The 27,658-nt window shown below is 40.0% G+C and overlaps 2 protein-coding genes and 1 non-coding gene across 3 annotated transcripts in view; 1 reads left to right on the top strand and 2 right to left on the bottom strand.

The window, feature by feature from the left end:
- Positions 1–1,539: 1,539 nt before the first annotated feature.
- On the bottom strand, positions 1,540–3,266 carry SARC_06902 (hypothetical protein). Its single transcript, XM_014299172.1, has one exon. The coding sequence runs from the start codon at positions 3,196–3,198 to the stop codon at positions 2,026–2,028; it is 1,173 nt and encodes a 390-aa protein (XP_014154647.1). The 5' UTR covers positions 3,199–3,266; the 3' UTR covers positions 1,540–2,025.
- Positions 3,267–10,562: 7,296 nt separating this feature from the next.
- Positions 10,563–10,633, top strand: SARC_30151. Its single transcript has one exon. It is a non-coding gene; the product is annotated as a tRNA-Gly (tRNA).
- A 493-nt stretch (positions 10,634–11,126) lies between these two features.
- SARC_06901 (phosphoribosylformylglycinamidine synthase) overlaps positions 11,127–27,658 on the bottom strand; it is a gene marked incomplete at its 5' end in the record, with an annotated part of 20,914 nt that continues 4,382 nt past the window's right edge. Inside the window, 25 exons of the mRNA XM_014299171.1 lie at positions 11,127–11,410; positions 11,722–11,872; positions 12,434–12,529; positions 12,922–13,036; positions 13,294–13,454; positions 14,216–14,450; positions 15,070–15,201; positions 15,634–15,747; positions 16,195–16,250; positions 16,904–17,078; positions 18,124–18,329; positions 18,891–19,017; positions 19,307–19,415; positions 19,930–20,051; positions 20,366–20,500; positions 21,198–21,295; positions 21,741–21,789; positions 22,430–22,580; positions 23,068–23,242; positions 23,656–23,790; positions 24,095–24,233; positions 24,591–24,752; positions 25,586–25,777; positions 26,505–26,630; positions 27,237–27,323. Coding sequence (XP_014154646.1) covers positions 11,290–11,410; positions 11,722–11,872; positions 12,434–12,529; positions 12,922–13,036; positions 13,294–13,454; positions 14,216–14,450; positions 15,070–15,201; positions 15,634–15,747; positions 16,195–16,250; positions 16,904–17,078; positions 18,124–18,329; positions 18,891–19,017; positions 19,307–19,415; positions 19,930–20,051; positions 20,366–20,500; positions 21,198–21,295; positions 21,741–21,789; positions 22,430–22,580; positions 23,068–23,242; positions 23,656–23,790; positions 24,095–24,233; positions 24,591–24,752; positions 25,586–25,777; positions 26,505–26,630; positions 27,237–27,323 — 3,369 coding nt within the window. The 3' untranslated portion in view covers positions 11,127–11,289. The remainder of the gene's footprint in view (positions 11,411–11,721; positions 11,873–12,433; positions 12,530–12,921; positions 13,037–13,293; positions 13,455–14,215; positions 14,451–15,069; positions 15,202–15,633; positions 15,748–16,194; positions 16,251–16,903; positions 17,079–18,123; positions 18,330–18,890; positions 19,018–19,306; positions 19,416–19,929; positions 20,052–20,365; positions 20,501–21,197; positions 21,296–21,740; positions 21,790–22,429; positions 22,581–23,067; positions 23,243–23,655; positions 23,791–24,094; positions 24,234–24,590; positions 24,753–25,585; positions 25,778–26,504; positions 26,631–27,236; positions 27,324–27,658) is intronic.

Here is a 27,658-nt window from a genome sequence, read left to right as displayed (position 1 = left end):
ACACACACATATATATACATACATACATACACACACACACACACACACATATATATATATATATATATATATAAATATTGGTAATACCCATTTATGCACAAGCGCTCGTTTCGTCCAAGAGATCTCAAAAGATAATGTTGGACAATATTAATCAATGAGCACGACCGATGTGTAATTATCTCATAGGTCCCCTAGTACTGAATCTTTATTGCATATCTCACATACTGTATACTACTTTTGCAGGTGACCGGTGGATCGAATGATTGCCGACAATAGATACTTTGCGCACTCTCTCTCTCTCTCTCTATATATATTTAAATACTATGGCGGAGAGAGAGTAGAGGGAGAGAGCAAGAGAGAGGGTCATGAAAATGAAAAGTAAATAAATACATCACGCATATTTCCATCTGTATTCGATGACTCGATGGTCTAAAGATAGACTTTTTAATTTGATTTGTTGTCGGATAACATATACCACAGACTATAGAGGAATCAGGAAAGTATTGAAGAACAGAGAAACTCATGAGTCAGACAGTCTCATCGCATTATCATCCCAAGCGAAATATAATATTTTGTTCGTTGGTTTCGATACAATTTCGAAACATTCTGTGTAGTAGGCGAGCAAGGGTGTTAGCCTGTCGGAACGTCTCTATGTAAATAATTAAGTATCAGTGGATATAGTTGACGAAAGTTGGTGTGTCTGCTTGTATTGTATTGAATGGACCAATTTTGTTTAGATATGATATGTAAATGCGGTTTGGTCGAATTCAATTTGGTTGACTGCTGATCTGAAGATATCAAACCCCGCTTCATGTGTACTGTATTGAATGCCTGACATAGTTGCTCTGTTTATTCTGTACCTTCGTTGGTGCTTTACGGTGGCAATACCTCGCCACAATTCTGTGTGCGCTCCTTGTTCATAACTTAAGCACGCTGTCCGTATGTCCGTATGTCCGTTAAAGTTCAGTTGATATTTATGTCTCTCGTTCATTAGTTGCTAAACATCATGATATCTTATTCAAACAGACCAGCGATCAATTCGACAATATGCTGAAGATCTTGGGCTTGGACCAAAGTATTAACGCACCACTGATCGAAGCCAGCAAGCAAGCCTTCTGCTCATCAAATTAGTCTTAGAATACAACCACAGACACACATTAGTAAGACCAGCCCGAGATAGTACCGCTGGCAGATAAATGAAAAGGTAAATATGCAAGAAGGGCGGTTTTTATAAACGCTCAGCAATCCCAGGTACACGTATCAAAAGTAAGAAAATTAAAGCCGCCATTATCGCACGTTCTTTCTAGTTGTTAAATGGATATTATTTCGGATACGGGGATCAATGTACGAATAATTGTAACTTGAAATATTCTCAATTTGCAGAAGTATAAACTTTCGCTTAGCGAATCGTGAGATTGACAAAGGTGACTGCCCGTCATGCTAGAATCAAAATCTTGTCGGGTAGTTAACACCAGCATCACCTATTCCATATAGAATAAATTGGAATGCTCTTAATGTGTTGAAGGTAATTACAACATACCACATTGGTAGTATTCTTTATTTGCAAAGCTGTATTGTAGACGAGGTCCTTCAACAAATCACTTGTTCATTTTGGGGTTCGTACTTGATTTGATCACCGAGTTCGCTGCGCGGTTGCTATTTTATGTCGATCACTAAATTTGTTGTACTGACTGGGTTACCTTGATACTGGTAATACAACAGTAGTCCCAAGGGAAGAACGTGATAGGTGCGCTACCCATAAGTAGATAATGTACGAATTGACCGCAACGAAGAACATGATCATAATGGCCGATATAACTTTCCATTCATTAAATGACCTCGGTACACGCCCACCTTTCGACGTAATATTATTCACGAAGTAATACGTCGCAAATGATAGATTATAGTCGCATACATGATAAGTACGTCACAGAAGGCGATTATCGCAGTTGATACATACAAGACCTCATTTCCTGAGGCAATCTGCAGCAGCCCTACACAGAACGTAGCTAAACTACTTGTCCATTATATATAATTGAGGAAGGTACGCTCGTTCGCCATGAAAGCTTTTCCATTGCGATTCAGTCCATGTCGTCTAGCCGTGCGGAATATATTTCTCGTGTTCTTGCCTGTCTGCTTCACTTTCTCATCGCTGGAGACCAATTTAGTGGAGGATATGTCCACTGTGGTACACTTTTCAGACTGATTCTGTAACCAAGCATATGTGTATTCCTTGTTATGGTTGTCGTTGACAGGAACATAGCTCGTCGCGAGTGGCGCAAGATGGCCAGAATTTAGTAGCGAGCCAGCGCTAGTAATATCTGCCGGTCTCGAGGTCAATTGCTCACTCCACCTTTCTACCTCGGGCTTCCACTTAGGCGACGGGTGAGCTTGTATGGGGTAGAATTGTATGCAGCCGTATCCATACTTACTTAGTTTGATTTTCCTTGCAATACATTCCATCAACGCAGTGTGTATCCAATCAGGACATTCAGGTTTACCACTTTCACCCATAGCCACTTTTACCTCAACAACCGTGAAGGGCATCCTCACGCCTTTGCCCTGTCCAATGCCATCTGCCGCCGCAATTTCAGCCCAGCTGTTTGGCTCAGAAAACAAAACTATATCTCTGTCAAGGGTAATTCGCAGGTCTTTGTTTGCTTGGGTCATAAAAGAAGTTCTCAGGTACTGGGTACGAATCTTTGGCTGCAAATGCATCATGGCTGCCTGTATGTCTCCGGCTAATTTGTCTTTGGACGAATTTAACTCTTCAATCGGCGTACCAGTCAGAAACCTATTCATCTCTTCCTTGGGAAGATCCAGTCTCTTCTTGTTGCTGTATTTCTGAACTTCCTTGTAGTTATGGTGTCGCTTACGTTCGATGAAAAGGGTTTCGACAGGTTTCAACGATGTACCGTACCAACGTACACGATACAATTCAGCACCCTCGTTCTTCACTACACGCTCCTTATACATGTTGAGGTACTCATCATCAAAATAGCAGCTATTGTTCATTTGTGAAGCTACAATCTCGCCGGATGGAAGGGTGAAGGGTGAAACGGTGAGTGTGGTCTGTATACGATTGATAAAGTCTTGCACACTGTCATTAGGCAAAACATATTTGATACTTTTGCGTACGTATACTTGTTCCTCCAGTCCGTCGTGTGGTGTGGACCCCAGCTCTATAATTGCGGCCATCTCAGCTCCTGACCATTAGCTCTAATACACGCCAACTAAACAATTCACTTCTGTAGTTCAGTTTGGACGATAAAAAACAATAGTGATGATAATTTGTTGTTGGCTGCAAGTTTTACTATATTTATTTTTCCCAACAAGTTCTTTTTAATTTTTGTTTCAGTTGAGATTTTTTCTTATCTCAAGGTCACAGAGCAGAGTAGAGTAAATTTACTCCAGCTCCCGACTCAGTGGTCAGACTCAGAGCTGCTATGTACATATATATTCATCATTCATGTGTTGTGAAATTGTGAACATAGTCTATTTTTTCTCTTCTCTTCTTGTGTATGTCATAGTTCATACTGTCATATACTCATTCAGAGTGAAGAAATGTCAAAACATAACACTGACGTCTGTCATGGAGAAGCATTTTCATTCGATTTTTCTTTATTCCTGACTAATACTTTTTAGAACAAAATATTAACATATTTAAGCGTTCTAAGTACGTACAGGCCTTTTCTACTAGTTAAAAAGCTAAATATAATAATAGGCCTGAGTGACCTTATACATGTCGAAAAGGAGACAAAACGTTAAAGGTTTAACGCCAATGCATCGGAATCTCTGCATTTTTTAAAACCGCCAAATAAAAATATATTAAAAAACCATAGCTTTCTTGGTAAATAGTTATAAATAATTTGATTTCTAACAAAAAAAAATACAAATACAGACGCGACTTGTAAACAACGAATGTTTCGTTTAAAAAACAGAAGTGTATATTTGTTAAAAATATTAGATGTGAAATATGTTTGTAGTCACGAGAAGAGTTAATAAATTGATTAGAGACGAATCATCAGAGTAAAAAAAACATATTATACAGTACAAGGTACAATTGTACCCACCCAGTCACCACATCTCCACAAAAACAAATAGTGTTCGGTAAATATAAAGAATTCATAGACTTCTAAATGTTTTTGTTTAAAAAATAAAATAAAATCCAAAAATAAAAAATTGTATGTGTTTTGGGTTTTCTTCATCAAAATAGAAGCATCACGTTGTTCTATCTGAGGATATTTATTCACTTAATTCAGCCATCTACTATTTAGCTTTATTAGTGTTTTCAAATCTTGAAATAAACAATATAAATACTGTACCTTTCTGTTTAGTTAAAAAAAATCAAATTTAGAAGGCTAAAAATGCTTTGTCGTAAATACATATTTTCTAGATAAAAAAACTCGAATAGAAAAAGGAATCAATAAAAACCGAAAAAAAACAATAGCTAAACATAGCCCTGTCACCTGTGTACAAATGTTCGATTTTTCATTTTAGAGCCAGAGCCTAAGAGGGCTATGGCTAAATGTACAGTGAGAGTATTTAATTATACATTGTTATCGTTTTTTAATAGAAAAGTAAATGAGCTTCAACCCTCTCTTGTTTGAAATATGGCTTTAATATTTAAAAAATAAAAAATAAAATTTTTACTACAATGCTCTCATCTCACGACCGCACGGCAGCTCATGCTCACGCTCACATCCTAACCTCACACCCTTTTCCATTTAAACGTTTATAAATCGAATAAATATACGTTGACGTTCAACTTCAATTCAAAATGTGGCCCTTTTTATGCGGACAGGTGTACTGTGTGGGTCTAAACATTTGAGTGTGTATCATTTTCACCATATGAACTAGTCCTATTTTTCTATAAAAGAACGTAGGTAGGCCCTTCTAATCACATTATAACCGTGATAACGTTTCAAAACTGAAGAAATATGCGATTACGTTCAACTTCTATTCCGAATCCCCATAAAGGTTGTCTCACAGGCCAGCGAGGGCTGTGAGGCCACAGCTGTAAATTACATAAATAACGCCTGGGGCCACTGGCGGCTGACCGCTGGCGCCCATCGCAATTCACGTGTTTTAAAGGCTTGCCAATCAAAAGAGCAGAAAACCAGCTGAGTAAAGCTTTTTTGGTTTAGAAAAAGCAAGACTAAAACAGAAAGTGCTTTACATAATTACATTTACTCGATTGTTTTTTTTCCCTTCGATTTCGTGGTTGTTTTTTTTAAACGAAAACAACAGTCACCCGGTTAGCCTCTGCCTCTCTCCTAGGAAAAAGTCTGTCACCTAAAGGGCCAACGCCTTGTGCCCTAGCCTCATAACGTATAACGTGTCTACGTTGAAATTCTACCCGATAAACAAGGAGTGTTGAACGTATATTTTACCATAGCGCGGTCCATTATATATTAAGGGGACCAAATGCTCAGTCAAGAATGTCGCCATCTTTTGTCCTTATTCTCACTCGTTTATTGATCTACACAGCGTTATGTGGCTAAAAATATTGGATTAGCTGATTTTTAGGCCAATCTAGTATACGTTACCACGTTTTTAATTGTCCCGTTAAACGTTGCTCTTTGATCGTATAAGCCCCTATGTCGGAACGTAAAGAGGTTAGCCGGGCCTTGAGCGGTTCAGCCTCAACGCCAATGTCGACAAATCGGCAAACAATCATATATATGTAAATATATAGAAAAAGCCTATATTCAAAATTATGACGAAAAAAACAGGAGTAAACATGTACATATTTTTTAACAAAACGTAAGTACAAAACACATCAATACATACTATATTTGGATATATTGTTTGGTAAAAACACACATCCCGAATAAATATAAAAAAAGTCGTGTATTTTTGAAAGTTAAGGCACTATGGCGTATATTTTTAAAAAAGAATCACGGAGCATTTGTTTGTCAGAGAAAAAACAACTGCATTTAAAAAAAAAAAATCTTTTTATCTGTGTGTTATGTTTTGGGTTTGATTGTTTTTAAAAAAGCAAAGCAAAACTTTTTGTTCGTTTCTGGGGTTTTCTAACAATTTTTCTTGATTTTTCGATTGAAAAAAAAAACAACTCCAGAAAACATAAAAGAAACATGCATAGTTGCATACTGACAACTGTACATTGTTGTATAATTTAAAAAAAAATTAAGGCTAATTGTTGCTGTATTTATTACGTATTGTAAATAGCTAAATATGCCGTATGGTTTTGTACCTAATCTATTCCATATTTAGGTATTTACTAGGTGCCAGATTATTCAACTCTTCAGTCTTCAGTTAGTCTGTCAGGCCTCTCCTTGTTTCAAAAATAATAATATAGGGTTCACAACTGCAGAATGCAAATCCAGAAGCTCAGGGCCTCAGCCCTCAGGCAAGTCAGGGGCCTCAGGGCCCAGGGCCCCTCGGCCTCGGCCTCTCAGGCAGACCTCATTACGTTATACGTTAAACGCTTAAAAACTTATGTAAACGTTATTCGTTGAGCGTTTATATTCATATACAGTGGCCCAAACCTACTATGGGGTCTAATTTTCAGACCCAGCCTGACAGGCTGACATTTGCCTTTTGTCCTTTCTGCTCGTTGACAAATTTGACACTTGACATGTAAAACTACATGCGACTATTGTGATATCTTGGTGACCAATAAGCCCTAAAGCCCTAGTAACCTATTCCCTATAGCATAGTCTGGTGTGAAAAAATAGGTGTAAATCACAAGATCGCAGACAGCAGAACATTATTCGATCTAAGCACATCGAGTATAGAAGTTAAGCTAGACTTATTTACTGCGAAGATAATTTATTCAGTATGGGTAGAGCTGTTGATCCTGTCAAGAGCGATAGCTTCGTGATAACTGCTGCTAGAATAGGATTAGAGAAAGAAACGCTTACTTGTATGCACTGCAAGAATTGTTACCATAGTAGTGTTACACTGAAGTATGTCGTTGTTAGTATTTGTAGCACTGCCCGTGATCATCAACGTACACAAACCAGAACTCTGATTCCACTTGATCCGGTGCCAATTCTCATACATTGGCTTTCCGGCAATATTAGAGAGAACGTGCACAAACATCACAGCCTGCACTTCGAAAGATAACTCACATCTCAATATGATTTCTTCCAAAATTTTACTGTTGTACTGGTGCTGTACATCCTTACCTCGTACCACGCTATATAACGTCCACGATGGGTACTCTGCAATCGCTCACTTCTTCAATATGCGTGAGATCAGTATTTATGGTGAGATCGACGCATGGCTGACAGCGGGTGAGATCGATCGTATTCACAGCCGCTGTGGTACCGGGGCACATAGCTAAGTGCCCGTCTATACTAGTATACGTCTAAGAACAGTCAGGATAGGACGGTAAGTGTGCGTGTGCATGTGCCAATGTACTTTTCTAAGTATGTGCAAGTGTGTTGTAGCAGTAAGTGTCACTGTGATTGTGTGACTGTTTTTGTGACTCTGTAAGGTCTGTGAATTTTGTGTAACTGCCAACGAGATATGCTCGATTTCGATTGGGTCTTATGAGTTCGTAGCCGATTTTTTTTGTCAGGTCGAAATTGCGTGAAAATTTCAGGTCAAATTTCACGCGTTGTTTTATACGCTAAACGTTCTCAACGTAATGAGGCCTGCTCTAAGGGCTCAGGCATCATTCATCAATCACTATTTATTCACGATTTCACGGTGTGAATTTTGGTAAACTTAGAAAAGAGCACCAAAAGTCCAAAACCAACCGAAAAACGTTCAGCGAACGCCGAACAGCTGGACTGCCGGTCTGTCACCTGTGCAGAGTGCAGAGTTGAATATTTAGCGTTTCGGAGTAGTGATAAAACCTTTTTTCTTTTTTTATAAAAGACCAGAATCTTTTTTTTAAATATATCGCCAACTACCCTATTCACAAGAGAGGACTTTCCCCCCCCTTCTTTTGGGTTGTTTTTACATTTTTCTATATCGAAAGCCTCTGTGGGGCTGTGGGGCTAGTGGCCTTCTTGTGCCCTCAGACAAGACTGAGGCCAAGGGCCGAAGCCTAAGTCAGAGAGCCTCAGAATAGTATTTGCTTTTGAAAGAAGAAAAAAATCATAAATATTGTTTAAAAAAAAAATCAAATATGCACGAATCGGTGACAACAGTATATTCCGTAAAAAAAAAATGTCTTTTATTCTATTATATGTATAAATATGATTTTGTTTTTTTTAACTAAATAATATAAAACAAATCTGAGTGCCAGGTTGTCAGTCCTGTGACTCCTGTCAGGTGACTCAGACTCAGGCTGCGTATATAATTCAGACTTGATGACGTCACGGCTCATAGGCTCACAGTCCAGGACTCCAGGGGCCTCAGAGGCTCAGCCTCACACTGCTCACGCTGCACAGGCTGTCACAGACTCACAATCAGGGCTCAGGCTCGCACTGCTCACCCAGAGTCACTCTTCACAGTACACAGGCTATCGAGCTCACGCCTGACGCCACACTGCTCGCGACTATTTAACGCGTAACGCCTCATACTGTCATAGTTCATACATATTTAGGTCTACATCATGTACGTCTTGCCCTCTCGCGGACGTCTCCACGATCGCAGAGTTTGTTTGTTTGCCTTACTTTAAATATATATATATAATGACAGTGTGACATAATCCCCCCGATACCGCGTTTTCTTTAAAAGAGGCCGTTTCCAAGCCTACTCCCCCCAATTTATTCTCCTATCCTATCCTATCACGACATCAAAAAATGTTTAATATAGCTATAAAAGCTGAGGGCAACTGAAGGTTCTTAATAAAACCCATGAGAGTCGTATCATGTCACTGTTTCTAGAGGGATGTGATGATCCCCGCGAGGACACATATCCCTACGGGGTAACATTCAAAAGTCCAGTCCACCAGAGAGCCCCATAGCCCCCACAGACATAGGCCAACACTCACAACTTAACAAGTCACAATCTAAATAGTAAAAACATGGCTATCTCTATGTGGATGATGTCTTGTTAAAAAACGTCAATTTCTCCACTCACAAGACTGACGTCTGAAGTCTGAAGTCTGAAGCCTGATGAGGCCTAAATCCTGATCAGAGGGAAGGAATACTCATATATCACAAATCTCACTTCTCTGTTTGGCTGTTTGTGACTTTGTGACATTGAATTTCTATTTTCTGTATGATATTGTGTCTTGACTCTTGGAGACTTAAGCCAGATACATTCGTCCAGATTACAAGAAACAACGACAATACATTTACATTTGCAACCTGTAAATACATACAACTGCACAGCAGTCTGCAAGTCTGCAACTGTGCAACATCATCTACAAACAACAAGACTGCAACAAGACTGCAGAGTGCAGAGTTGCAGACTGCAGTTCTGCAGGCCAAGATACATTCTTCTCACTCTGCAGTCTACAATTCTACACTTTACACTCTACACAGTGCACACATCATGATGTGTTTTCATGTGTCTGAAGTCTCTGAATTCTGATGCCAGTGATGTGAGATGTCAACTGATCACCACTTCACAACTTCACACTTCACAGTTCAAAAAAGCACGTTTTCTTCCACCTTTTGTTCATTTTTTCAAAACAATACTTGAGAGCACCAACAACTCCCAAGCTTCTTTTTATAAAAACGCAGAATCTGAGTTGTTAGCCTTTAGCCTTTTACGTTTTTGTCGGCTGGTAGAGTGGTAGTCACGAGGTCCGGGACCCCACTCCCCACTTCAGAACATAGCCTCCTGGAATAATAACAGAATTACAGAAGGCTATCGTTAAAACCCTAAAAATTAGTTGGGTTCTGAAATTGCAAGAGTTTTGCCACCTCCTAAAAACGGTTTCGAAGCACGTTCTTGAAGATAGTCGAAATTGCCGCAGATGGTGAAGCCCGTGAAAGTTTTGAAAAGTAACTTTTATTTATTTTTCGTCTAATATTTATGTTAAAAATAAATAAATTGCGTTATTTGTGATTTGATATATAGAAAGCATACCAAAACGAAGCAAAAACAAATAGAATACAAATGTGAATACGTATTGTAAACGTATAAATATTTATGTGTAGCTTGTAAGTACTGTGTCGTTTTGAGAGGGCTCTGTCATAGCCTCCTTCTCAAAAAACCACATTCTATATTCATAGCCTTCATTTGAGTATTTGAGAAGGCTATACTATATTGGCCAAAAGAAAATCGGTCAGCGCGACCTCTAAATTGCTGTCTTAAACCCTAAAGACAGTGTACATAGTACCTACTACTATATATTTGGCCACAATAGATCAAGGAATGAGAAGAACAAAACTTGACGACATGTTAGACTTAAAATTTGACCCCCTCTCATTTATACTGGACCGAACAAACTACGGCAATATACGTTCAGCTTTCAACTATTAACGGGAACGTTATAAATACCTTACGATGTTAGCATCAGCGTCTCTGCGGAGAGTCTCGCAGAAAAATTGATTAATTTAGATGAGACACTATCTGGTTACAGGGTATAGGCCAGAGGGCCATACGCTACAATGTCACGTTTTTTCATATTTGAAAGTATAAACAATAGTCGCTATTATAAATTATAAAACAGATGAATCTACAACACATATCTAGTGGTTTAGTGGTATAATTGCCCCCTGCCACGGGGTAGACCCGGATTCGATTTCCGGCTAGATGATATTTTTACATTCATGTTCGAATTTGAAATACACCTTTCTGTATTAAAATCATTACAAATCGATATTTATCTTCCGTATCTATTTGTCAACTGTTCTGTTCAGCATACCTTGGATGGAATGTATTTAGCATACCCTACGTTTTGTCTGGGCATCCGCCCACCCACCCCAGCATACCTCTGACTAGCTCATTTCACCTACAGATTCAGAAGATAAAATACCATAGAAGTCTCCGTATGCGCTGTTCTTCTTAGAAGATATATAATCGAGAGCCTCATAGTCCAATTTCTCATTCCATAGTTCCGCCCCCCATTTTCACGCCATACCTGACATGATTTTTTTTCTTCAACTTTGAGATCCACCCTTATGAGCGAGTTGCCAAAGAGGTGCACCGTTTTCCCGTTTCCCGGTCACTCCATGAACAGTTTTAACAAAGGAGGATCACTTTGTTTTAAGGCAAAAGAAGATTTGTACAATCAAGGGAATAGCATGAGACATGTTTTCATATGTTTACTAAATATCGGACCTTTTTTTTGACGCGACAAAATTAGTGAAGTATCAGATAGTCCCTTGGTTCTCTGATTTTAGGGTTACAATTTAGGTACGGACTGTCGAAGTCGAAAAGTGGGCATCCATTGGATGATATAATTAGATTACTCTACTGTTGCTCGGCTACCCATTTTCGCACATTCTTAAACATCTGCAACCAGGCACCCTCGTCCGCGGCATTTGTAGATACTCCGGCACGCTTTCCAGGATACCAAGAGTTGGTGAATGATCTGAGAGACAGGTGATATAGTGCCATAGTCATTGTATAGTAAGTATATATAAAACCTCGTCTATAGGATCTGAAAGATGGGTGATAATGCCATAGCCATTGTATTGTAAGTATATAAAACCTTGTCTCTAGGAATTTCAAACACATAGAAAACAAGCTAGTTTGCATGTATCCTCGAGTAGTCGTACCATACACACAACCTCGCCTTATAGCAAAATTTATGCACGAGCTCAGAATACATTATATAGTTTACAAATAGCTTTGGAGTGGCCTCAGTCCTACACGCACACACAAAACAAGAGAATAACATACCTTGTCACTCTTTCGGGATGGGGCATCATAATGGTGAAACGCCCATCTTTGGAGGTTAACCCAGTGATACCGTCGGGCGAGCCGTTGGGATTGGCGGGGTACGCCTCAGTAGGCTGACCGTAGTTGTCCACATACCGCAGAGCAACCATACCTATATAGGTACACGAAGTAATTGGGAGTGAGAGTTGTGCTCTCAATGCAGGTATATATATATATATATATATATATATAATATATATGGTTGGAGAAAGGGAAAGGCATGTGCAGAGGAATCGCGGCAGCCATTACTTCTTTGGAGTTGGTTCACAACACCGGTAGGGATGTACAATGTCAGCCGTAATACACACACCAGCATTCTATTTAATATGCATGCATGCACGCATATGACGCATTCCAGCTTAAATATAGACATGTTTGCTGTTCTATGTCAGTGAGCGTGGATTGATATAATTCTCGAATGGACACAATCAATTGTGTGATCCTATTCACTTGAAGTATAAAGCAATGATTTAAAAAACACGAAAAAAAACCCCCCAATAAAAAACACAACCACTTCACAGTACATGATTAGATGAGAACAAACGCACAACCATATATATATATATATATACATACAGACACACGCGCCTGTATACACTTTCACGCACATGTGTACACTTACACACACATATGTACACTTGCATAGTGATAGCTATGCATTGGTACAACATACCTTCAGTGGTGACGCTTGCGCGATCGGCGGGTGAGCTAAAGAGTGCATGGCCTTCTCCGTGGGCCACGGCAATTGGAATCCGGCTACCTACCATATCTATAAATAGAACAAAGAATCGGAGTTGGGTTTTATTTAGTACTTATACTGTGTCGTGCCGCATAGAAGGGAGATATTCGCAAAATTTGTGCTGTTCATAGATATTAATATACTGTATGTATTTGTAAGTGATACCCTCAACAATCCTTAACTGCATAGGGGGTTTAAGACTAGGGTTCTAAACCCTGTTCAGACTGTATTGTATGTTGCTAAACCCTTCGGGTGGCACGCTAGTACAGAGCAATGGACATAAAACATCACCAACAGCTGAGGGAATATCAGTAGAAACAAACATACACTATACTCTTAAACACAAACATACACTATATACTAACATTCGTACAAACACCCTTAAACACCCATCAACCCATCGCATGCTAGAGATAGCACACCTTTGAAGAAGACACTGTTGCTGGGCATAACCTCAACCATACTCACGCGTGCCTCGAACTGGTCACTGGTGTTCTTCACAAACTGCGGCCAATGCTCCGTACCGGGGATGAGTTCCTGTGAATCGAGACACGAATGGTAGGTTAGTGGGAAGGTTTTGGTAAGTAGGCAAGAAGGTGAGTAGGGAAGTATGAAAGAAGGTAAGTAGGTAAGTATCAAAGAAGGTAAGCATAGGTAGGTAGGAAAGTATAAAAGAAGGAAAGTAGGTAAGTATGAAAGAAGGTAAATGGGTAAGAAGGTAAGAAGGCAAGCATAGGTAAGTCGGCAAGTATAAAAGAAGCTAAGTATATATATATATATATATATATACATACCTTGAGGCCGCTCATCATTTGGCATCCGTTGCACACGCCCAGTGCAAAGGTATCCTTTCGGCCAAAAAATTCGGCGAAGGTCTTGCGTGCACCGCTGTTGTAGAGAATGGACTTGGCCCAACCAGCCCCTGCACCCAAGACATCTCCGTAACTGAAGCCGCCTGCGAGGTGATGTATATGTGTGTGTATGTGAGTGAATAAATATATGTGTATATGTGCATGCGAGTTTAGATACCTGTGTGTATGTGTGAGAAAGACGTATATGCGTATGTATGTGGATGTGAATGTGTATATGTACAGTGAGTATAGTATGTCTATATGCGTGAAGTGTACGTTCAAGGCACTTGCTTGTGACGAGACATGTGAGTTCTTGTAGGTAAGTTTATAAGTTCTATCTGTGAGAGTAGGTACATCTGTATGTAGATAGGTACATCTGTATGTAGGTAGATACATCTGTATGTAGGTAGGTACAACTGTATGTAGATAGGTACATCTGTATGTAGGAATTGTCCTGTGGTGTAGAGCGCGCGAACATTATGTATATGTTTAATGCATGTCTATATTTTTGAGTAAATACACACGAGTTCACCGCTGCGTTTATGGGAAGAATCAACTGAAGTCACTTAATACCTGGTCATATATAAATACAAATACATAAACATGCACATACATACATGCATATATACACATACATATATACATATACGCGAAACTACGTGTAACAATAGACGTACATAGGTATCCATGCAACAGAGGTATACTATACATAGCTGGTAGCTATGCCACGCACACCTTATCAGCGCCCACTCAGAGAAACTATAATACACATAGAAGCAGCCAAGTCGAAGGCACGCGTATACAATTAACCATACACATACTACCACACACACACACATACACACAGACACATACACGCACATACCACACGCCACAAGCCCGGAGAAGGCGTCCAGCGTCACCTTTCCGCTGAGAATGTCTGTCATGTGCACATCGACGCATTTGAAGCCTGCGAGCATGAAAGTCTGAGCCATCTCCACTTGGCCATTGACACCCTGTTCACGCAGCACACACACCTGTGGCTTGCCTTGGGTTTGGGTTTGGGTTTGGGTGGGTTGTTGCTCGTAGGTGAGGGATAGGTGCAAACCTGGGTTTTCGTCCTGGAAGGAGAATTGGGATTTGAATTGGATTTTAGTTCTGGAAGGAGAATTGGGATTTGAATTGGAGTTTAGTTCTGGACGGAGATTGGGATTTGAATTAGAGTTTAGTGTTGGAAGGAGATTGGGATTTGAATTGGAGTTTAGTTCACTTTGAGTACATTTATTTTCGAAAGAATAGGAATTGCCGTCCACTATATAATAACATATTCTCTTGGAAGGAGATTGGGATTTGAAATGGAGTTTAGTCCTGAAAAGAGATTGGCATTTAAATTGGATTTGAGTCCTGAAAGAAGATAAGGAGTTGAATATAGCGTCTTGGTTATGCACAGTAGTGAGTTTGAGTAGGTGTATAGACAGGTGTATGAGGGTGACGTTGGTAGGTGGTGTAGGTATGTAAAGTCTTCCATGTATATGAGTATTGTTCCAAAAGGAGATGGGGATACGTATATGAATATTTACTACATGATTACTTTTAGTTACATGCTATTGGGGTATATATATGATTATATACTACATGAACACTTTTAGTTGCATGATATGGGGATAGAATATGTATTTGTATATGCATATGTGTAAGTATACGTACACATGACACACATATACAAGAAATAGTACATACATCCAGCAGAGCCTCCCACTCTTGCTCAGCGCATTGGGCGTTGTCTCGGCGCTTCTGCATGTTGTAAGAAACCTCAGACCACTTGCGATACAACTGTACGCGATCACCCGAGTACACCACTCCTCCAGTCGCCTGCAGCAAGATAAGTCATGGAGAACGAAGATGGTGAAAGGGTATATATATATATATTGAGTGATTAGGTTCATCTTGATGCTCAGACTACGGCTCAACGACGTCGTTAATTTAGCGGCAGAAGTGAATGTTACAGTGTCTGGTATGCGTTCAATATAGTTCCTACGGTATGGACATAATGGCATAAGAATACATATATACATACACATGAATATAATAGATATAATAAACATATATATATATATATTAATTGCTCCGCACTGCTAATATATCATCCAATGTACTGAACCGATAACAACTGCTGTAGGTGGCTTCCCCTGTGCTACAACCAACTGCTTGCGACATGGCCACACCAACACATGTTGGAGAAACCCTCGTCACTATATATATATATATATACAGAGTACACGCGACTTTGCATGTAAAGGCTACCTTGCTTTTGAACGTGATGTCCTTGCTCTTGGCAACGGGCGTTCCCATGGCAGCGGCTGGCACACCCGCGGCAGTGAAGGCGTTGACCACAGCCTCCACATCAGACGACCGCACCTAGTATATGAATAAATAGTGTGAATAGACGTTTACGTATAGACAATCAAGAACGTGGGACCAGATCAGTGGTTATAGGGGTTTAGATTAGTGGACAATTAACCAGTAAGACGGAAGACGAAATGAAGACATCGGCTCGAGAATTCAAATGGCAAGTGGACTATTGGCGGATGGAAGGGTATCAGTAGTCGTTAGATACAGTTTTATAATTAACACCGGTATATAGTACGTATCACAACAGCCCCTTGTCAATAGGCCAGCACTAGCATGCTTCTAGGACACATAGGCACCCACCCGTACGATGCAGATGGTCTATATGTATATGTCTGTGTATATGCATATGTCCACGTCTGCGCATATATATATGTATACGCAAATGAATACTGTATAGTTGTACATAGTTCTATAAAGGTATGTCAGACAAAGAAACTTCAGCCGATGACGCACCTGTAATACACCGCCTAGCTCTTCGTTGAACAGCGCAGGGATGACGCCATCTCCCTCTGCACCAATTAAAAGGCAGAATGCGAAGTGAGAGGTAGATACTATGTGCCCAGTATGACCATATGCGTCACAATGTGGTGAGTTATATATATATATATGTATATATACATACATACAATACATGCATACGTATACACACATATATATATATCTGTATGCAGTATATGATAGAGAACAGACATGAAGTGCGGTACTTGACGCTTTTGACAAAGGTCGGAAGGTAAGATACATACAAGGTGCTTCCATAACGAAGTCTACCGGGCAAGTATATCCGAGCACGGAAAACGTTTACGTCTTATTTAGTATACTCAACTGCAAGCCGAATGGCAAGGCACATATACACCCATGCATGAAACCAGCACTAATACGCCAATAGACAGGCTCATGGTACTAACAGTATTATTGGCTTAGCTAAGCTAACAAATCTATACATGTCGATTGGGTTTTAGAATAAAACAAAGCCCTAAAACCATATACATGCTCAAGCCCTACGAATGCCATAGTCCCTGTCAAGAGAGTGACTCAACTAGCGACACAATGCAATGCACCAACGAAGAGAATACCTACCATGGGGTATACAATCTATCTATTAACCACAAACACATACACAATCACTGGTATATATATATATATATATATATATAGTGCACACCTGCGTCAATAGTCAGGTCAGCCCCACAGCGTGATGCAAAGCACATTTCAGTGACTGTGGTGATGAGTCCTCCGTCTGATCGGTCGTGGTAGGCCAACACTTTGTCTGTGCGCTTTAGTTCGGTCATGGTGTTGAAGAAGTTCAACAGCACATCGGCCGAGTCGACATCTGGAACCTGGTATTGGACAAATAAACAGGAGCACGGGGGTGAGTGGTAGGTAGGGTACTATTAATGAGGGTGCCTATGATGAGGTATACGTAGAGGAGATGCAACAGAGGGAGTGATGGGAACGAAGGATTGGACTGCAGTCGGGAAGGCTTAGGCGAGACAGATGAAGTGGACGTTAATCAGAATCAGACATATATGTGGAGATAGCTTGTATCCAATCAACATACATAAAAGCTCTAATACAAATACACACACATATATATATATTAACCAATATACACAAATATATATGTGTGGAGAGATAGCTTGTATCTAATAACATACATGAAAGCTATAATATACACACACACACATATATATATATGTATATATGTATACATATTCGCACAAGACGCTATACACTTGGCCCCAATACCGTTTATGCGCTTTTCCGAATCTTGACAGTCCACACTATCCGTAGCTTTATACCGTTCAATTCAGAACAGACTCACCAGATCACATAAATATGCGAAACAGAATGAGCACAAACAAGCGCATACATACATATACACACACACAAGCATACACACATACACAAACACATGCATACATGTCCGAGGTAGAATACATGCAACTACCAGCAGGTATATCCGAGAGAGACTGCAGGTACACACACTCACACATATATATACACACGCACACACACACTCTCTGTCACACACACACATACACACACACTCTCTGTCACACACACACATACACACACACTCTCTCTCTCTCGCACTCACACACACATACACCCACCACCACCCACTCTCTCTCACAAGCACATGCATATACACACGCACACACACACCCACTCTCTCTCTCACTCTCATACACACACACAAGCACATGCATACGTACATACACGCACACACACACTCTCTCTCTCTCATACACACACACACACAAGCACATGCATACGTACATACACGCACACACCCACTCTCTATCTCTCATACACACACACAAGCACATGCATACACACACACACACCCACTCTCTCTATCTCTCACAAGCACATGCATACCTTCCCATCGACACCTCCCAAGCAGTTGTACACCTGCGACAGGGCACTGGCGCCCATTCGATTCTGTCCTGAGCCTAAATCCACCACAACGAGGTGCGTAGGGCCGTCCTCAAAGGACAATTCAGGAGTCAAGGTCTTACGCACATCCGAAACGGGGGCAAACGCCGTCACGACTAGAGTGACCGGCGACACGACTTCCTTGGCATCTGCATGTGAACGCGTATGCGGATGAGATACGGACATTTGTACAGGTGGAAGTCAGTCCGTTAACGTCAATTGTGGTGTGCAGTGGTGTGTGGATGGCCTCTGGGTCAGCTATTGGGTACGTAACAGGCATGTGTGTGTCACATGGTTTTATGTGATATGTGTAGGAATGCGTACAGACATAAAGGTGTATTATAGGTCTATGCAATTGGAATAGATAACAGCCATGTAGTAACATAGTTCTATGTAATACAAACAAGAAAACGTAACAGCCAATTTTATGTAACATAGTTCTATATGATACGTGATAATTCGTAACAGACATGTATATGTAGGATAGTTCTATATAATACGTGTTTAAGATACACCGTAATGTATATGTTACAGTTCTACATAATACGTATTCAAAATACACCTTCATGTATATGCAACATAGTTCTATATAGTACGTATTTAAAATACACCATCATGTATTCGTAATATAGTTCTATGTGATACGTAAAAGCCATCTATTCATCACATAAACTGAACAATAAGTATAGAAACGTAGCACACACACACACCGCCTGTCTGTGGCTCGGTCCATTTGGTTCGCATGGAGAGTGAGTCTTTGCCCACAGGAATAGCCAAGCCCAGGGCAGGGCACAGACCCATACCCACAGCCGCCACGGCCTCGTAGAGCGCCGCGTCCTGCGAATTGATTGGTGTAAGGTTAAAATCTATTTATAGAACAAACTAGCATGGCACTCATCCAATTTTTCTCAGTGGGTGGTGTGACTGTATCCCGTATGTTCTATAGGGTCACATCTACTCAAAACAAACAGTCCTAAAACCTGCTCACACAGTCCTGTTTTTAAATCTGGGTGCATTGTGCACCTGAGTAAACGTAAACGTTTGATTCGCCACAAGGTGTAGCGCTCGCACGTGTTCAACTGCTCAGGTGTAATTGAGCCAAATGTTACATCGGTGTGGTCCGTACCTGTCCGGGAGCGGTGCACGCTGCCATCCAATTGGCTGAGAGACGGACTTTCTTGAGATCTGATACGTCTGATGCGATGATATTGGTGATCGCCTCGCCCACGGCCATTCTGGTTGGATGATATTTATAGAACGGAATGCGCATGTGACTTCAGGGGATCGTTTGCAGTGTACTGGTGGGTTTTGCTTAGCACGTTCGCCTAGAGTGCAATCATGCTAACAAACTAACACAAAAAATACTTACAAACGAACATAACATACATACTAACATACTTAGGTACTGTCATACTAACAAACAAACATACAAACTAACATAATAAAATACTTGCATACGTACATACTACCATACTTACAAACTAGCATAACATACATACTAACATACTAAAATACTTGCATATTTACATACTACCATACATACATACTAACATATAACATACTTCCGTACTAACAAACTAAAATACTTGCATACTTATCCCTCTCTGACAACACTGATGCTTCACACCACCACAATTCACTTAACCACACGGTGCACACTCCCCATCTGCTGATTTTAAGATGTCTATATACAATTTAATAAAACAGGATACAACTATATATATATATATGTGTGCGTGTTCTACCTACCTGGCACTGGCAGCAGCCGATAGAACGGCAATTGGCGGGCGCTCTCCCATACACATGGCCTCGCCTGCGTAGTCGTTGAGAGCATATCCTGCGCACGTGACACCGACATCTGCAACAGGGACCTATACGCACACGTGTGCAAACAACACATACAAATACGATAGGTGAGTTGTGACGAATTGATGTTGAACTGGGAAATAGACTGTAAAGAAGTTCGTTAGATATATAAATGGATATATGAGTGTGTACACATACATATACATATACACATACAAAATGACATATACATACACATACATATACAAATAACATATACACATACACTTACAAAATGACATATACATCCTCATACACACATATACATACATACACATAACATATACATACACACATATATACACGTACAAATAACATAAATACACACACAGACACACACCTGCCATGGGCCAACAAACTGATCGCGTGCGACTAGGCCTGTGACAGTGCGATCGCCAATTGTAATGAGAAAGGACTTCGACGCCACAGCCGGGAACTCCAGCACCCGGTCAAGACAGGCGGCTACGGAGAGAGTCTGTGTGGGATATAAATAGAAATCAATCTATTAATATTAGCCAATGAAACGGAAGGAAAATGGATCGGTCCAGACATGCGGCTACGGAGAGAGTCTGTGTGGGATATGAATAGAAATCAATTTATTATTACTGGCCAATGAAATGATGTTATAAAGAGTTTATGTGTGGAATAGAAATAGAAACTGGCCAATGAAATGATGTTATTAAGAGTGTATGTGTGGGATGTAAATAGAAATCAATCTACTAATACTGGCCAATGAAATGATGTTAATAAGAGTGTATGTGTGGGATATAAATAGAAATCAATCTATTAATACTGGCCAATTAAATGAAATTATTCTCCATTGGTCCGTGGTGCAAACATGCGACTCCAAAGCGTGTGCGTGGGCAGTGAGTACTGGTCATCGGTCAATGCCAACGCTAACGGCTGCACTGCAATTGAACACTGCTATAATCACCGGAGACAGGGGACAGGGAGACACACACAAAGAGAGAGAGAGAGAGAGAGAGAGTGTGTGTGTGTGTGTCTGTGATATATATATATATATATATATATAGTTTGTGTGCGTGTGTTTGAGGGCGAGAGAGTGTGTGTGTCGGTGTAGAATACAAATGTACTCCATGATCCTGAATCCAGACGGAAAAGGAAATAGTGGCGGGGGGTGTGCCACAGAGGTATCAGGACAACCGTCGTACCTTCAAGTCCAAAAGCGGAAGGCTTGGGACAGGGCAAGTGGTCACATTACGTTCCATCTTGGGCGGTTTACCAAACAGAACGGAGGAAGGCAGATCGACTAAAGTGGAGACAGCGACGAATGGGAGAGTAAGCCAGAAGCACTAACCAACAACGGACTATGTTATGTAGACATGTGCACTCAACAGTACGTTTTAGGACTAAGTAGAACCCTAAACAGGGTACATATGCGCATAGGTACTGACGTACTGATTCACGCTGGGCAAAATTTCAGTACATACTATATTGTGATCTCGACAAGCATAAGAAGGAGATATATATATATCGTCTAACTATATATATATATCGTCTAACTATATATATATATATTATATACAAATACATATACAGAGACATGTACGAATTGTCGAATAAGGTCACCATCCACTCCACTCCACACCCCTTTGCTGTACGTACGCACTGATCGATGCTATGCTCATATACATATGTAAACCTAACCCTATGCCTTGCTCATCCGATACTAGGAAGTCAAGTTTGATATTTACCAGGTCGACTGTCGTCTTTCCTTTTTTTGGTCGCTGTTCCGTCTTCAGTCTGCTTGCGGCAATTACAATATTAAAGTATATGTAAGTACTCGAGCTTTATTCTTTTAATAGCAGCCAATAAAAGCTTGTGACCAAATCAGTGATCAGAGCGGACAGTTGGATTTACCGGTTGAGTGGCATCCACGCACTCTCACATAAGTGTATCACTATATTTAAATACACTAATTACATACAATATATCAGCATACACATACATATACACGTACATAAATATAAACATACACATAAACATAATATACACATACATACACATACACATAAATATACACGTACACATACATATACACATTCACATACAGAAAACATGTACATACACAAAGAACGGAATGAAAAGCTCTGGCTGAGGTGTCAGCAATTACTACATACCAAACTGAACCTACACGCAGAATAAGGACAACCCCTAACATCAAACAAAAACACCTGAAATACCATGCATACACATTTTTTTTCACACACACACATATATATATGCATACACATTTTTATTCACACGCACACACATATATATACATATACATATATACAATATATATATAGATAGATGTATAGATATATATATATTCAAATCAATACTCTCACAAATGCGCATATACATGTCTTGGCAGACATATACATACACTTGTACTGACCTGGGCTGAGGTGGTGCTGTGGCTATCCTCTACTGTGACTGAGTGATCCTCCGTTGCCATGCCAACCACTGCATAAATACATCTCTCTCGAGCGCAGATGGCCTCGAACCGCGCCAGCTGTCCTGCCTCTGGTTTAATTGCCAGGACAAATCTGTAAAAGGTGCACATGAGCTATTAGATGCAATACTCATTACACGGGATATGCTCGTATGTGTGCGGATGAAATCATATATATATATATATATGTAAATGTAAATTGAGATGTACTCGTGTACCTACATAAATGAGGTACAATGTTAAACAGCATTGAAAGTATCACAAGTACGTGCTAACCTTGCTATCCTTCGCACAATTGTCCATTTACAGGCACTTGGCAAACCGCTGATTAATCATAACTCAGATGAAATCATATACTATTTGAAGGACAAAAATAAATATCAGTAGGTATACATACACGTTATAAAAGATATACCTACAAACAATCATCTATCTAGAAACAGTCATACATTCCCTCGGTTTTAATACGCCAGATAACCATGAGGATCAATATCAGACCCCATTAAACGATACCTAATTTGGCACGATATACCTTTTATAGCCAGATCTATAAATAGCCACACACAGTACCCCATACCTACCTTTCCTGGGCTTCGTTGCACCAGATCTCCATGGGACTCATGGCTGTATCGGCATTGGGTACCTTTCGGATGTCAAAGTGACCTCCGCGGTTACCATCATGCACTAACTCAGGCAACGCATTACACAGTCCACCCGCACCCACATCATGGATGAACTCAAGGGGGGTGTCATCACCTGCAAGGAACAACCAGGCAACAGCACGGGGATGAGTATATGTATATATATATAAATAGGTATATATGTGTGTGTGTATGTATGTCTCTATGTACATACATACATATACAATGTCACACACCAACTTACCACCTAAAACCCTAAAAGTTTACGCAGATAGCGCCCTATAAGCAGCTACAAAGTACACAAACCACACCCGAATATGGACAACATGTCACAAGAATAACGCATATGATACTCACATGTATAAAACATATAATACACACAGGTACACATGATTCACACATTTATATCATATAATACATATATTACACATATTTATCACACACACTACACAGGGTACACATACATCACATATACACCAACCATAGTACGCATACACCATACCTATAATATATATACACACCACACACCCATAGCGTTGCAGGCGTCTATGACCTCCTGACATCTGCGCTGCATCTCTGGGTTGTGTCGTTGAACGGAGGCGAAGTCAAGTGCTACAGAGTTACCGCCTGAAGCCATACTACTGGCAGCTCCACCACCAAGCCCTGTGGAAAGGGTATACACATGTGTGTGTGTGAATGAATAGGTATTTGTAATATATCAAGACCTGCGAAAAGAATACATATATATATATATATATGTATATATATCTATTAAGACCCGTGTAAATGACGTGCGTATATGGATATGTAATTAAAAATATGAAGAAGTATAGCTTTATGTATGCATAAAGACCTGTGTAAATGTCATGCATATATACATATATTTTATAGATACAAAATAGTATATATATGCATATATAGATGTAATTTAAGTGCAACCGTTGATACACACGCACCAGCCACTCACCAATAAGCATCGCAGGGCCTCCCAGCACAACCACGTGTGCGCCAGCTGACATTGGTCCCTTGGTGACATGTTCTGCTCTGATGTTGCCCATTCCACCCGCAAGCATAATGGGTTTGTTATAACCTGTAGTGTACATTCCCTGTGAATGGATAAGGCCCATAGAGCGGTAGGTATAGGAGAGAGACGAGCTTAGGTGAAGAAATAGAATAGTAAACAGGTGGCTGGTTGGAAGTGTGGGATAAATATGTGGATATATATATATATGCACATACATATGCATATACATTTACATAATCATATATACACACACACACATATATATATATATATATATATAATATATATATATATATATATATATATATATATATGTGAGTGTTTGTATGTATATTTATATAAATATACATATGTATATTTTTGTGCCCGCTATTCAGTGAAAGGTTATTTTTGGCATATCTCGAGAACGCAAAATCAGGAAGGGCCGATCCCAATTTACCTCAGAATTAGGGATTTCGTCTCCAAAAGTTCGGAAGTAACCGGCGATGGCGGGTCGACCGAATTCGTTGTTGAACGCAGCACTGCCCAGAGGTGCCTCAGTCATAATCTTAAACGCCGACGCTTGCGCAGGAGACACACCTGCTGTGCTCTCCCACTCTCTCTGTGGTCATAGGAACACAGACAAGTGCGTGTATTAGTATGTGAGTGTGCGTATGGGTACCAAAGTATGCATTAGTATGTACGTGTGTACGTGTGTATAAGTAAGTGTGTGTGCGTGTGCGTGTGTATAAATACATGTGTGTCTGTGTGTGCATGTACGTGTGTATTAGTACGTGTGTATAAATACGTGTGTGTCTGTGTGTGCGTGTGCGTGTGTATAAGTACGTGTGTGTGCGTGTGCGTGTGTATAAGTACGTGTGTGTGCGTGTGCGTGTGTATAAATACATGTGTGTCTGTGTGTGCATGTACGTGTGTATTAGTACGTGTGTATAAATACGTGTGTGTCTGTGTGTGCGTGTGCGAGTGTATAAGCACGTGTGTGTGTGTGAACGTGTGTATTAGTACGTATACATGTGTCTACGTGTGAATTAGTACGTGTGCGTGTGTGTTTGTGTGTTTGTGCCTCTTATAAACCTTTAACGCTGACTCTGTGCTGCCGACTGTGCTGCGGTGTGTCTCCTCTCTCTGTCTGTATTATATGAACTTACAAGCACGTGTTTGTAACTAGTTGGTTGACGTAGCTTGTAGTGGTAGGTATGCACATGTGTTTGTATCTAGTTCATTGTCATAATGTGTTTGTAGTGCTAGGTGTACATAAGTGTGATGTGTTGTATTCTAATTGCCCAGTCGTAGGCTGCTTCCGATTACCCGCAGACACTTTGAATTGAGATTCAGGCTCGGTTACTAATCAACCATACACACACACATATATATATATATATGTGTGTGTGTGTATATATATTCATACGTACATATATATATCCGTTCACATACCTCTGCGCCTGGTATGCGCAGGTGGGATGTGTTGTAGCCTGATAGTCCTGCCTTAGGTTTGCTTCCTTTGCCCACCGCCGCTTCGTCTCTGATCTCTCCTCCACTGCCAGTGGCTGCGCCAGGGAATGGGCAGATGCCAGTGGGATGGTTGTGCGTCTCCACTTTCATGAGAATGTGCACGTCTTCTTGCTCCTGTATCATGCGTGTAATTGATAAAAGAGGTTGGAATCAGGCTTACATAATCTCATATATATGTATATATATATGTGTGTGTGTGTGTGTATGTGTGTGTGCATATGTAGTAAACATTCATATACAGAACTTTATTTAAAGAACTAAAATATTAAAGAACCAGAACATATTTAGTTATGTATAAAACGGAACTAAAATATTTTCGAGAATGCTGTTGTACCCGATTCAATGAGTATGAAAATTTAAAATATAAAATCGATTCGAAATCGCCTTTTTCGAACATGCTATGATATCAAGGTATAAGGTACATATATGCCATAGACAGAGGTCCGGTCATGTGCTGTGTATATTTGTCAGCATGTGAATAGGTAGGTGGACGTCAGCAGAATACACACAGCGACCTCTGTGAATTGATGTAGCTATATTCGTGTAGTTATACACGCTCACACACATCCATACAGTTATAATAAATATATATATATATATATATGAATCATTGTACTTGTACGTTCTCTGGTATATATTTTAACGATAGGAAGAATTGACGCAGCATGCACTGAGCACACACGCAATAACTCAACACACTACACTCTGAACACCCATTAATCAAAAAACATCCACACACAGATACTTCTAAATCACACACACACATATATATATATATATATATGCATTAACAGATACATAAATGCATTTACATTTACATACAAGCATAAATTGCGCATACCATTGTGTATTCGTGCGTGTCTTGGTTAGGTCTCAGTTTGGTTGCCTTAGAGCCCTCAATAACTGATGCGTTGTCGCTGTACGCTGACAGAATGCCCTCGGGCGTTTGTTTGTATGTGTTACGGATCTGCGTGTACACGAGAAGATAATTTAGATGCAGTCAAACGGAAGTAATTGATGTAAGCCAAGTATTGTATTGTATTGTATTGTATTGACGCACACACACATATATATATATATATATATAACATAACAGAGAAGGCATTACATAAACCAACTGAAGAACTTATCAGACAAGCAACAAGTACGCAAGCGAGTGAGGGACGCAACCATCCCAGGCCAGCGAATCAACCTTTCCAAGACTTGACACTCACATATATATATATATATATGTATATATATATATATATATATATCACGGCAGAAAGGACTGACTTGTGAGTAATGGAATACACTAAGAATGCGTGTCAATGGCTGCGGTTTCATCTCAATCGAGTTTGAGTGTTAGTTCACAGAAATACACCAACAGAGAGACCAACATAACGATGCGCATATACTACCAGTCTACGAGTACTTACCGAAGCTATGAAAAACCCCTTTCTACCTACCGTTATGACAACGCACTGTTTACCTACCATATCTATATATACATATATATACTACATACACTGTGTACCAGTTGAACGAACTACATTTACTGACAGTCTGCGGGTACTTGCCAATTTCTACCTACCATTCCAAAGAGCGAGATGTCCTTCTTTTGACCGTCGATGGTGAAGTCGGCATTGAAAATCTTGTGACGACAATGTTCAGAATTAACCTGAGCCAATCAAATGTCAGCAAAGTACGTGTGTGTGTTAGTATCAACCTGAGTAAAAAGAATGTCAGCAGGGTATGTGTGTGTGTACCTGTGATATGCACAATCAATGTAAAGGTTATTTGCGTTTATATATCAAAACTAAGCCCACGCCCTGCGCTAGATTAGCAGATGCTTTCATTGTGGCCGCCATGTCACGTTGTGGATGGATGTTATGGGGGGCTGTGTCTTCACATAGGCATATAGATATACATCTATAGGTTTATATATATATATATATATATAAATTAAATATATATATATATGTATATGTATATATATATAATAATAAATTAATA

The sequence above is a fragment of the Sphaeroforma arctica genome (genome assembly GCF_001186125.1).
Source record: "Sphaeroforma arctica JP610 unplaced genomic scaffold supercont1.517, whole genome shotgun sequence".
Taxonomy (NCBI): Eukaryota; class Ichthyosporea; order Ichthyophonida; genus Sphaeroforma; species Sphaeroforma arctica.
The sequence above is the reverse complement of the archived record's forward strand: the minus strand, read 5'-3'. Positions and strand labels throughout refer to the sequence as shown.